Source organism: Bufo gargarizans, chromosome 2, assembly GCF_014858855.1.
Source record: "Bufo gargarizans isolate SCDJY-AF-19 chromosome 2, ASM1485885v1, whole genome shotgun sequence".
Classification (NCBI taxonomy): Eukaryota; Metazoa; Chordata; class Amphibia; order Anura; family Bufonidae; genus Bufo; species Bufo gargarizans.
The window spans coordinates 112,588,819-112,602,113 of NC_058081.1; the positions used below are offsets into that span (position 1 = coordinate 112,588,819).

The window sequence follows — 13,295 nt, forward strand, 5'->3', positions numbered from 1 at the left end:
GACCCACAGTCAGGCAGGAATTCACAGCATCATAAATCATTCTACTGCTGTGAGTTCAGTGCGAGCACCAGTGTTTGGTCCAGGGAGTGCACCATCACACAGATTGAACACTCTAATATGAGACTGGCTAATTCAGCTGAAAGTTTCAGTGGAATCGGCCTCACAACAGCAATGCTCCCATGGCCTAAAAACTACTGCAACAATGGTTTGGCGGTATGACCCCCCTTCTTCTCAGTGAAACAACCATTTCTGTTGGGTGGAGTTGAGTTTACATGTTCATGGTGCGATGAGAGGGAAAAAAATGTGCCCGATTTGGCCCACATCTCATAGCTTGCTCCCCATTTCCTATAGAGGGTGGGGGCAGTCTACCCATTCCCCTCCATACTTCATAATTCACCCGCCCTGCATGGGGAGACAAAATTGATGCCTGAAGTAAGAGTCTATTTTCTCCCTTTAGATTGCAATGTGGGACTGAACAGAATGATTGGCAACAGTGCCTATGGGCAATCTGAAATCACAGGCTCAGGCTTTATCCCATACCATCTCTGCTGGTTTACACTGGTGAATACACCATTGATTTTATATTACAGCAGGGACAAAAGAAAAGTAAACTGTATAAACGATGCAACTAGCCCACCAGACAGAACAGGATTGTAAGCTAAATGGCACAAATCTAGTGGGGGAGTCGCACTTAACCATTACCCAGAGCTCAGACTGTGAGCTCCCGAGTCATAGCGGTTGTAGATATTCCTTCTATTTCCAATCAAGTAAAGTCGGCACCTACAACATTATGTAAATCGTCCACCTGGCAGAGTCACATTGCCTCCTTTTCAGATCCCAGTTTTGGTGGATAATGGAGTGGTGAAATTTATCATATTAACAAAGATGTGAGATTGCATAACAAAATAGGGGGAAAAAAGACAAAATCGCTGGCAAAAACAGATTCACATTTTCAGCAACAGGTTGACAGATTGCAAGAAAGCCCATCTGTTTATGAAAATAATTGCATGGCGAGAGCTGACGAGAACACACCAAATACAGAGAATATTCCGCATTATCCTTACACACCTCTAGAAGACTACAAAACTGGCTAACCATTGGAGTCATCAATATTAGGCTACATTCAAACAACCGTAGTGTTTTGCGGATCAGTAAAACATGGATACTGCCCTGTGTGCGTCCCGCACATGCCACCGCTATCATAGAAAATGCCTATTCTGGTACGCAATTGTGGACAAGAATAGGACCTGCTTCTATTTGTTTGTTTTTTCTTGCAGAGCTGCGAAACGGAACTACGGATGCAGACAGATGTTGTCTGCATCTTTTGCAGTCCCATTGATATGAATGGGTCCGCACCTGTTTCGCAAAATTGTGGAACGGATGTGGACTCATTTATACGGTTGTGTGAATGTAGTCTTAGGCTACTTTCACACTTGCGGCAGAGTGATCCGGCAAGCAGTTCAGTCGCCGGCAATCTGCATGCAAACGGACTGCATTTGTAGACTGATCCGGATGCAGATTTGTCTCACAAATGCATTGCAAGAACGGATCCATCTTACCATTTGTCATACGGACAAACGGATCAGTTTCCTTTTTTTTTTCCACATTTTTAGCGGTCTGCACAATCCAGTATTGTTAATGCACTAATACATTTCTATGTAAATTAACGCCAGATCCGGCATTCCGGCAACTGATCCGGAATTTTGGACGGAGAGAATACCGCATGCTGCGGTCTTTCCTCCGTCCAAAAAGCCATTCAGTGTCTGAACTGAAGACACCCTAAACGGATTTCTCTCTATTTAGAATGCATAGGGATGAAACTGATCAGTTCTTTTCCAGTATTGAGCTCCTGTGACGGAACTTAGTGCTGGAAAAGAAAAATGCTAGTGGGAAAGTACCCTTAGATGGGTGGAGATCCAACTAGCAGTACTCCCACAGATCAGCTGAACTAAGCGGATGTGCCCCCATTATGGTTTACAAGGCCCAGCTCAGTATGTGTGGTAATGGCTGCGCCTGGTATTACAGCTCCAGTCAAGTGAGCCAGCAAGGCTTCCATTCATTGATTACCAGGCACAGCTCTGCACATTTGGCAGTGCCTGTACCAGATATTACAGCGCCATCTCATTCATGTGAATAGAACTGAGCTGTAATAACAAGCACACCTACAACCTGTGTCTGGTAATGAATGATGAGAATGGAGTCGCCCAGCTGCTCAGTAACGGTGCTGAGAAAAGGAACCCCACCGATCTAATACCGATGGCCTATCCCAGTGATGGCGAACCTATGGCACGGGTGCCAGAGGCGGCACTCAGAGCCCTCTCTGTGGGCACCCGCGCCTTGGAAAAAGTCTATGGCGTACCAATATGCTTTAGACTTTTCCTGCCATTCATCAGCACAGGACGCACTATGAAGAGCACAGGCAGCGCATTGTATGTAGGCTATTAAGCTATTATAGCTAAATGAAAAAGTACATGGAAGATATACTATATTGGTATTCAGGTTAAATTGCTGTGTTGGCACTTTGCGATAAATAAGTGGGTATTTGGTTGCAGTTTGGGCACTCGGTCTCTAAAAGGTTCACCATCACTGGCCTATCCTAACTGCTGCCGTTTTGTTCCTCCCTGACAGTTTTGGCTTACAGCGGAAAGTTAAACTGCTGAGGGCAGTGATTGGCTGCAGCTGTCACATGCTGTCAACGTGACGTTGGTGCTACGGCCCATTAAACAATGACTGGTGAGGAGGACCAGAACAGCAGTGCTGGAGCTGCAGGCAAGGCAAGTACCGAATTTTTCACCCCATAAGATGCAATTTTTTCCCCACCAAAGTGGCGGGAAAATGTCAGTGCGTCTTATGGGGTGAATACTAATAAGCGCTTTCATTATGGAAGTGCTCATTAGTACCGGGAAGAAGAGATCTGGATCCTGGGAGCCCACGGCATCCAAAGTAGGAGAGGCAAGTTTATTTTTTATTTTTTTTATTTGCTCTGAGGCATGGGGGTCTGATCTGATGCATGAGGGTCTCCTCTGAGGTCTGAATGGGGAGGGGGGGGGGGTCTTATTTATATTGGGGCTTTTATCTGAGGTCTGATTGGGGTCATTCACATTGGGGTCTGAGCCAAGATCTGATCTGAGGTCTGATTGAAGGTCTTATTAACAATGGGGGGGGGGGGGGGGAGGGGGTGTCCGATTGGGGTTGTGGCTTGAGGTCTTATTGGTGGTCTTACCTGAGGTCTAATGAAAAATCTTATTGTCCTCCTCTAAAACCTAGGTGCGTCTAATAGGGTGAAAAATACGGTAATGCTTATTTTGTTAAATGACACCATTCTCTGCGCCACTTTTTTTTCTAACCTCGGACATTGAGTTATCCATGGTTAGGTCCTCAAATATTCAATTGAACTGTAACTTATATACAGAAGCCATTTTTTTGCCAAAGGGACAACCGGATGTTCAGCCATATTGGTGGTCACATTAGTCATTGATTGACAGGGGTAAAGTTAAAAACGGTCTCTGATCATATACCCCATAAGACCATGGTGGTCTGCCACTGTCGGATGGGAAAGATAATAGAACTCTTGTACTCACAGAGATTTTATGATTGCGCATCATATTATCAAACTCCTCGTTAATTTTTTTGTACTTTTCCTCCGTGTGGGGTGTAAGGACATAAGAGCTGTCTGGGTCCGGGCTGTCACACCCTCGGTGCTCCTTCTTGTTCAGTGCCTAGACAGTAAAGTCAATAAAAAGGATCAACACATACAAGGAAGGGAAGAAGGGTAAAACAATACTTACAGGGTCTCGCTTGAAAACAAAATCACTATCTTCATTTAGTTTGGTGAATGTCTCCTCCTCAAAGTATCTCTCAGCATCTGGGCTCTCACAACCATCTAAGCCTTTCTTTTTGAGAGTCTGAAACACAATTGGAAAATTCACAAACAAACTGCACTAACTGAATAGTAAGACTATGGGTCTAGTCCTTCAAGATCAATACGTCCATTACAACTTAAGGCCACAAGCACATGGCAGCGTATTTTTCGCTGATTTCCTTCACAGATTTGCATGTAGACTTTGCTGCATTTCTGCAATGAATGCACTGCAAAGTCCACATGCGTAATGTGCAGATTTTATTGCGGATTTCACCCTTTTCATTGTAAAGCGTGGAATCTACGGAACACCGCAGCACGGTGAAAATCTCATCTACTTAGCTGGTACAGGATTGTAATGCAAATTTGCCCCTGACAAATCCACACGTAATACACAACGTGTGCATGTGGCCCAATAAATATTTAGTTGGCTGAAGGAGGATTCACCAATTATTTTCCCCTCAGAGGTGCCAGAGTGACACGTGAGCTACCTACATCTTGCTGCTACATATGCTATCTGGAGCTAGAAGTCATATGTATGTGAGAGACATACAAAAGATATACAGTGCAACATACATGCACAAAGGAGCACATGCAAAACACCATTCAATTCAAACAGTAGAAGGACCAGGGCTGCAAAGGCTGTATACGGATGAGCAGCATACAGAGATCCATGTTCACCGCTCACCCTTGGAGCTAACTACACCTGCAGTAATAGAAATAGGCCTGAGCCACGATCCGCCAAATCTACTCTAAGTGACCAAATTGGTATGCTTCGTAATAGGAACTTTGAACATCTCAAGCGTTAAAGAGGTTTTTTGAGAGAGTTTTTTTTTACTAATGACCTATGCTCTAGATAGATCATCAGTATCTGATTGGTGGGGGTCCCACATCCGGGACCCCTGCCAATCAGCCGGTTGAGAATACAGTGGCGCTAGCAGTAGCTCGCAGACATCTCTCAGCTTGCCCTAAGGCCATGTGATGTCACGTTCATTGGTCACTTGGCCTACATATGTGCCGCTTAGCTCCATTGAAGTGAACTTTGCTGAGCCGCGATTCAAAGCACAGCCGCTACCAAATGGATAGCGCTGTGCTTGGTGATCAGAGAGAAGGCTGAGGCGTTCCTGCAGTCGATACTGCGATCCAGAGGATAGGTCATCAGTAAAAAAAAAAAAAAGCTCTTGGAAAACTCTAGTTTCTCGTTAACAAAAAAAGCAGTGCAGTAGAAAATAATTGGCACTTCAGTACACAGATGTAGAAGGCGAGTGCCGTCAATTCACACAAATCCCTGTTCGGGTCCATTCACATGTCTGCAAAATGGGTCCACATCCATTCCGCAATCTTGCGGAATGGGTGCAGACCCATTCATTTTCAAATGGATCCACACTTCCATTTCCGCAAAATTGCGGACAAGATTAGGCATTTTCTATTATAGTGCCAGCCATGTGCGGTCCGCAAATTGCAGAATGCACATTGCCAGTGTCCGCGTTTTGTGGATCCGCAGAACACTTACGGACGTGTGATGGACCCTTACTGGTTTTCTATAGTGCACTAAAAATGAAACTACATGGAGTAAGTCAGTCAACTCTGCTATGCTGCATGTGTAACATTACTGAGAGGTTGTAGATTTTTGTGAGGCAAAGCAATTGTCACTTCAAAAAGTGTATGTGATACAGGCAGCGTTTGCTGTGGTTCTCCGCTATATTGTCACTCACGTATGGTCATACCCTTAAAGTGGCATTTTAAAGGAAGCCTGCCTGCAGTCCCTGCAGCAACCTTTGCTATATAGGCTTGATTGATATGTCTGTTCCTTGCCAATAATCAAGCCTAGATGGTAGTGGTGGTCACCGAGAGTGCAGGACAATTGCCTGCTGAAGAAACGCCCATCGGACACTTGACGAATACAGGAGTAGTCCAAATGCTTTTTTATGGTAACTCGTATTACTTATGGCACACATGGATACGTTGTGAACAGTCTTCCTAGCCCCTATATAAACAAACCTGCTGACACAGGTTCCCTTTAAGGGAATTCTGGGGAAATAATTACTTTTTTATCTAAATGCCCACAGTCTAAACAAAAGATTCATACTTACCTGCTCCTTGTCACCTCCAGTGTGCCCAGGTTCCGATCCCTGGAGTGTTTACATCCAGCACTGCATGGGCAGGGTCACATGTGCCACTGCAGCCAATAACTGGCTTCAGCGCTGGTCATTGGCTGCAGCGGAGCAGGCGACCCTGCCCATGCAGCACCGGATCGGAACATGGAGACACCGGAGGCAGATGTATGCATTTTCAATTTAAAGAGATAAAGCTAATTATGCCCAGAAAACCCCTTTTTAAAGGCAAAACATAGAACTTGTCCAGACAGAAAGAAGTTTCTTGGTGCCACTGTTCTGCCACTTTAATTAAATACAATGTATTGTAATATACAGGGTAGTATAATGTTAAAACATATTACAGTAGTCTACATAGCAATATAATTGTACCTAGGGAATGTCTACTATTTGTAGGGAGGTCTGGACCACAGTCACGTATAGCACTGCCAGCACAGTGGGCTAGACCCGGGAATTTCCATGCCTGCACTGACTCATGTACCCAGTCACAGGCCAGATAATAACCAATTGGTGGCCTCACCCACAGCACATGCTGCCAGCCCCACGGCCTAATCTTTTAAAGCAAGCAGAATATACGTTACACCAGTACCCCAATATACTGCACCAGATGAAGACGTCTCGGTATATAAATGTGATATTTTGTGCACTTGCACAGACGTGACCAGCCATGTGCTCCTTTGAAATAATGTCTTCTATAGCAGCCTGAAAGTCGGCCTTGCGGATGCAGGATTCGGGTCACAGCACAAAACATGCAGCTGCCCAGAACCTTACAAAGGAGCTAAGCATTTTTACGGTAATACAGTGTAATTGGTTAATTTGTGGCAGGTTGGTGGTGATCATTAGCTAAAATGCCCTGCAAGTCCATCTCGCATTACTCTGGCACGTGTCCTGTGTCTGGCGAACCTCGCTGCATCAGCACATGAAGGAACAGGTGTAGCTTTCTCTAGCACCTGTCACTGCTCCGAGCCCGGCCCGGCCAATCAGGTGGGCAAGTGCTCGGCCAGGGCCATACATGGAGCTGTTGTTTCAGTCTTTGAAGGTCGGATGTTGCTCTCCTCCAAAACCTTCCCAAGCTGTCAGTAATCTGTGGTCACTTTATCTGCTTGTTATTGTTAACCCCCACCGTGCTGGGCGGCCTGCCTAATGCCAAGCACAATGTGACCGTCCTAGCAGTTCAGGAAAGCTATTATATGTCCAGCTTAGGCCCCATGCTTCTACGCAGGACCAGGCACATGCCCCACGCCTCACAGTGACAAGCTCGCTCATAATACAGATTATTGTTCATTAATTTGCTCTTTTACTTCCCAAATATACTAAAAAGGAAGTAAACTAGACACACTCCTCGTAGCACTGAAAAGTGTGCAAGACGTTCATGAAAACTGCATTGAAAGTTATAACACTTGTTTAACGCTTCCTCAACCAATGGCTCTGCAGCCCCTAGGCATGTGGCTTCTGGCCTGCAGTTACCATTCTGCACAAATGACGTGCGATGTTTGCAGAAAGGTGTTCATGTGGAGTCTTAACGTTTGCCTCCAATCCGGGTGCGGAACCCCACTGATCACAAAAAAGGAGGGGAAGAAGCGCGTAGCTGAGCGATCCTCCCTTCAGCGGTGTTCAGCTCTGCTCAGAACTAGCGTACTCTTTTCTGCAAGCCCCTCGTGCACACGACTATGTTCTTTCCGTACACAATCACGATTTTTTGCGGTGCATAGGCAGAACCATTCATTTCAATGGGGCCTCAAAAAATTGGGGCAGCCCACAGTGTGCTGTCTGCATCCGTATGTCCGTTCCACTGACTCGCAAAAAAGATAGAGCATGTCCTATTCTTGTCCGTTTGGCGGATGAGTACAGGACATTTCTATAGGAGTTTGAAGAAAGAAAAAGTGCTAGCCCATGGCTGGCATCCGTGTTTTGCAGATACGGTTGCGTGCATGAGGCCTCAAGCAGAGCCGAACACAGCCGAAGGCGCACAAGTCTCAATCAAGCACTTCCGCCCCTTCGTTGTAGTGATCGGTGATGGCACCAGGACTGGAGTTACACTTTATATTCCACATGAACAAGTTTCTGCAACCTGGACCCACACTGGTCAAAACTACTGACATGTCAAAGGGATCTGCAGACTAGCTAATGAGTACTTTGCCTTCTTAGCAGTCCAAAGTCCGAGCCTCTGTTCCTACAGCATCTAAGCCACCCTCAGAGGTGTATGGAAAAGGCTTATTCCCCTCCTGCCAGTATACTCAGCCAAGCAGAGCTTTCATGTCACAGGGCTGTCAGGAGACCACCATCTCATGCGTATAACCAGCCTTACAGCTATGAGGCTTTTGCACTGCACTGCATATTTAAGGAATAAGGTTTTCTGGGCCTATAAAGCAGTTCTGAGGTCAGGCAGAAAACGTCAAGAGGCCAGACTGACTAGCTGGTAGCAGGCCCTAATCTAATCTCTATCCAGCAACGAATAATCCAAAGGGGAGTGAGAGGTCAGATCTGAGGTATGTCTGCACTCTGGATTACCTGGAGTAAATAGGTAAATCAGAAAGGATAATCCTAAAACATAACAGTTATTCAATATGCAGATAAAAAAATCCTAAATATAGTGTGCGAAAACAAACATTTGGGATACACGGTTAATAACCACTAATCAATAATGCCAATGATTATCCCAAAACTAAGGACAATAATTTAAAGTGCACGGCGGCACTGAGTAACCAGCGTGTCCTACCGGTACCCAGGGACGGGCATCAGATGCTACACCACACAATGTGCTGATAGTTGCTCATCCTGTATGGATATCCTGATAAACTTTAGGGAAAAACAAAAAAGGCTGGCAATAATACACGTGTGCAGGGTCCCTACACGGTCCCTATAGCTGTCTAGCCAGTCCGCCCTGATACTAAAGGTATGGTAGCAGCCTGACCACAGGGCACTCGTCCTTGTAAGGATGACTCCGTCCAGAACCTGTCCCTCAATGCACTTTAAATTATTGTGCTTAGTTTTGGGATAATCATTGGCATTATTGATTAGTGGTTATTAACCGCGTATCCCAAATGTTTGTTTTCGCACACTATATTTAGGATTTTTTATTTGCATATTGATTAAATGTTATGTTTTAGGATTATCCTTTCCGATTTACGTATCTATCCAGCACCTTTAGACAGGAAAATGCACAGATTTAGTCTCCGCTCAAAAATCATATTCTGAGCGAACACCGAACAGACCCCATTATAGTCTGGGTCTTTAGGCTCCATTACGCTCAGTTAGGTCTCAGTTATCTGCAGAATCCGTCCTTTCCGTTCTCCGGCTCCTCAACGGAGCCGGAGAACGGAAAGGAGAAACGGTGAGAAATGTGAAAGGAGCCTTAAAAGGGTTTTCGCAGGAGAAACAAAAAAAAAAAAAAAAAAAAAAAAAAAAAAAAAAAAGCCAGACAATGTAAAAAATAAAAAAGCAGCATTACTCACCTCCACCAATCCCTGCTGCTGCCATTCCAATGCAATGTTCTTGTCCCTGCTGCTTGACAATCATTGAGCCAATCACTTACCAGGACAGGTCACTTCTAAAAGCAGCAGCAGCAGGAGATCAGCTGAGATGAGCAATGATTCTTTATTTTTTTTTATTTTTTTTACAGGGTGCTGTACATACAAAAACAATGAACATGAATTGTGTGACTAGAACAGAGGGCCTTGCCCATGAGGGCTTACAATCTGCAAGGGGAGATGGAAGGAGACAGTAGGTGCTCATATGGTAGTGTATGGGTACAGACTTATCTTTACTGCCCAAAAAAAACCTAAAAACTAAATAGTCCCATATTGTAATGGAAAGTTTTATCTGTCACAAGGACGGAGCAGTGTGTGAGACAAGTCGGCCCTTGCTTTCTCACAGGCACTCAGTAAGACAACAGATGATAACAGGCCCCCCCAGTAAGGGGACATCGCAGAAAGGTCACGGCTACTCTGGAGTATTTTGTGTACACGCAGTGAAAACATTTACACAGATAAACTCATGGCTGCCAGACAATTTTAGAATATACACCAAGTGACGGGGATGTCCTACAGTATAAAATACATCGTTTTATTACGGACTGGCATACTATAAGGACAACTGTGTACCGTATATATATATTTAAAAAAATAATAAAGCTACTTTTGTTCTATGTGGCAACTATGGGATGGACTGCAGCAAAAATGTCAGCTCTTCTGCTATAGTCCGGCTATGCAAGATCAGTGCACATGAGTACAAGATACTAGACCCACAAATCACGGTATTTACAACCGGTTTATGATGCTCCTGTGCCATACATAAAATCCACACAATGTCCGGGGGTACTTTAGTATAAACACACATCTGAAACATTTTTGTTCCCCCAATTAAAATGTATAAAACTTATATTATAACATTATACGTTATTGTTTCATTCCATTATTAAGGTCTGTGTATGAACCGCCTCTGATGGCTTGGCAGCTAGGAGGTCATAATCAGAAATGCAATGAAAAACAATGACAAAAAAACTACTTTTATGCACAGCAGATTATAAGTGCATATACATACACACACACACACACACACACACACAGAGTATATACATACACACATACAGCGAACAGTATGTAGCCAAAAAGCCTGCTTAGGGGTGAGCAAAATCCCAAAACCTTAACTTAGGGCCTCATGCACACAGCCACATGTATTTTGCGGTCCACAAACTGCAGATCTGAAAAACACATACCATCCTTGTTGCATTCACATTTTTGTGGACCCATTGACTTCAATGGGCATGTGGTACTCATTTTGCGGCCAAGTATAGGACAGGTTCTACCTTTTTGTGGAACAATATGGTGCAATTTAAAACTGATCTGTCCTCCCGTTGACTTTCAATGCAAGTCAAAACGGGTCAGTTTGCATTATCATGAAAAACTAAACGGATACAAGCGTTTGCAATATAGGTGCGGATCCGTCTGTGCGGATACCAGACGGATCCGCACCGAGTGCAGGTGTGAAAGTAGCCTTAGGCCTAATTCACACATCAGTGTTTGGTCAGTGATTTCCATCAGTGATGTGATGTGATGTGAGCCAAAACCAGGTGGAGGTCAAACATCTTTCTACTGTACCTTATCTCTGTGTAGGCTGACAATCACTGAACAAACACTGAAGTGTGAACTATGCCTCAGCCTTATCCAGGGACTAAATCAGAAAATGACCTACAGTTTAAATCATGGTATTTTACATTTTCAAACATCACCAAAATTCTTAAATATTTTAATTTCAATATCTATATTTAAACACACATAAAATCTTGCAGTTTTCGCACTGGCCACCAAGCCAAATAATTGGTGACACTACTTGGTCTGTACAGATCACTTTACTGCAGTTACCTGCTTATCTATACACATCGGTGATCTCTTTACAGTCAGGATCCACCTTTCACAATAGGCGATTGTCAGAGCTCATCTATTCCTACCTTGTACAATGATCTCTGCACAGGTCACAGACCCCACGCTGTAAAACGCTCAGGTGAGAACCATGCCGATAGGGAAGCATTGGTTTTTGCTTGTTGAGCGTTTTACAGAGTGTAGGAACGCGCTGTAAAACGCTCAGGTGTGAACCCAGCCATAAGGGTCCCCTCCTGACCATTGTGTCTATGGTCCATGGGGATGCTGTAAAGCAATTTTTAAATGCTGTTAAGAACAGCTCAGGCAAGATGGCCGCCCCCATAATCATGCTCAGAGAACAGAATAAAGAAAATCTGTAATCGGAAAATAAAAACAGATTAGAAAAATGTGTTGCTATTTGGTTTTAACCAGAGGAAAACAGTTTGGTGACACATTTTCTTTAACCCCTTCACGCATTGTCACATACATGTACGTGAGGGAATGCAGCTACTTGCCGCATCCTCGCGTGCATGTATGTGATGGGATCGGGCAGGTGCATGAGCTGCTGTTACTGATAGCCATGTCCCTGCTGCATCCGCCGGCATCGATGTAAGCGGCGATGCCGGCGGATTAACCCTTTCACATGCCGCGGTCATCGCTGACCACGGCACGTGCAGGGTTTACAGAGGGATGGGGATCCTTCTGATTCCACTGACCAACCCCCCGCGCTGCGCTAGCAGGGGGCCCGATGGTTGCCACGCCTGCCAGCTACGGAAGCCCAGGAGATCCAGCTGGCAGGCTGGGTCTCCTAGGCAACTATCAGCGTCCTACTGTGTAAGATGCTGACAGTTCAATTCAGTACAATACAGAATGTATTGTATATATAAAAAAGACAAGAAATGAATCGCACATCCAGCTGCTATGCTTTGATCTCATCCCTGCTACTTTGGCAGAAAACAGCGCTAAATAGCTCATGTGTACCGCCTCCTATGCTACATGCTAAATGAGGTATTAGTATACATTTTGATCACAAGGCATAAGCCCACTCACCACGCCAAGGTTGCCTCTATGAGTGGGTCCTACTCTAAAATTGGCGCGGCGCTGCACAGCGACCACCATCGCTGTGGCGCCAATCCGGAAGGTGGCGGGACCCAGCAGCCCAACAGCACCCATGCTGCCTGACCATGCCATACCTAGCACTGGGCCCCACCAACCTGCCAGAAAAACAGCACAGTGGCCCCCGTGCAGTACCGCACCATGTGAACAGTTATGAACAGAATGTATTGCACTAAATTGAAACAGGGATCAAACCCTGAAAACGTGAAGTCCCACAGTGGGGCCAAATATAAAAAGTGTCCTTTTCTCAAAATAAAAAATGTAAAAAATAGGGAAAATTAGAAAAAGTAGACATACCCGTATAAGCATCGCCGCGTCCGTATCGACCGGCTCTATAAAAATTATCACATGACCTAACACTGTCAAAAAATAAAATAAAAACTGCTCAAAAAATATTTTTGTCACCTTACATCACTAAAAGCGCAACACCAAGCGATCAAAAAGGCATATGCCCCCCTGAATAGTACCACTCTAACAGTCATCTCATCCTGCAAAAAATAAAAAAAAGTTGACATATTAGGTATCACCGCGTTCGTAACAACCTGCTCTATAAAAAATATCACATGACCTAACCCCTCAGGTGAAGACCGTAAAAAGCTTTTTTTGTCATCTTACATCACAAAAAGTGTAATACCAAGCGATCAAAAAGTCATACGCACCCCAAAACCATGCCAATCAAACAATCGTCTCATCCCGTAAAAAAAATGAGACCCTACCTAGGTCAATCGCCCAAAATAAATAAACTATTGCTCTCAGAATATGAAGACACAAACATTTTTTTTGTTTCAAAAATGCTGTTATTGTGTAAAACTTAAATAAATAAAAAAGTTAACATATTGGGTATCT

General features: G+C 44.4%; 1 protein-coding gene across 12 annotated transcripts in view; it reads right to left on the bottom strand.

Annotated features, from left to right (window-relative positions):
* Positions 1 to 13,295, bottom strand: part of MEF2A (myocyte enhancer factor 2A) — a 139,220-nt gene that overhangs the window by 33,839 nt on the left and 92,086 nt on the right. For 7 of the 12 annotated variants that reach the window (XM_044279424.1, XM_044279420.1, XM_044279419.1 and 4 more), the window contains exons 4-5: positions 3,789 to 3,905; positions 3,582 to 3,719 (exon numbers count right to left, since the gene is read on the bottom strand). In XM_044279424.1, the coding sequence (XP_044135359.1) occupies positions 3,582 to 3,719; positions 3,789 to 3,905 (255 nt within the window). The remainder of the gene's footprint in view (positions 1 to 3,581; positions 3,720 to 3,788; positions 3,906 to 13,295) is intronic. The other 5 variants (XM_044279426.1, XM_044279430.1, XM_044279428.1 and 2 more) reach the window with 2 other exon arrangements.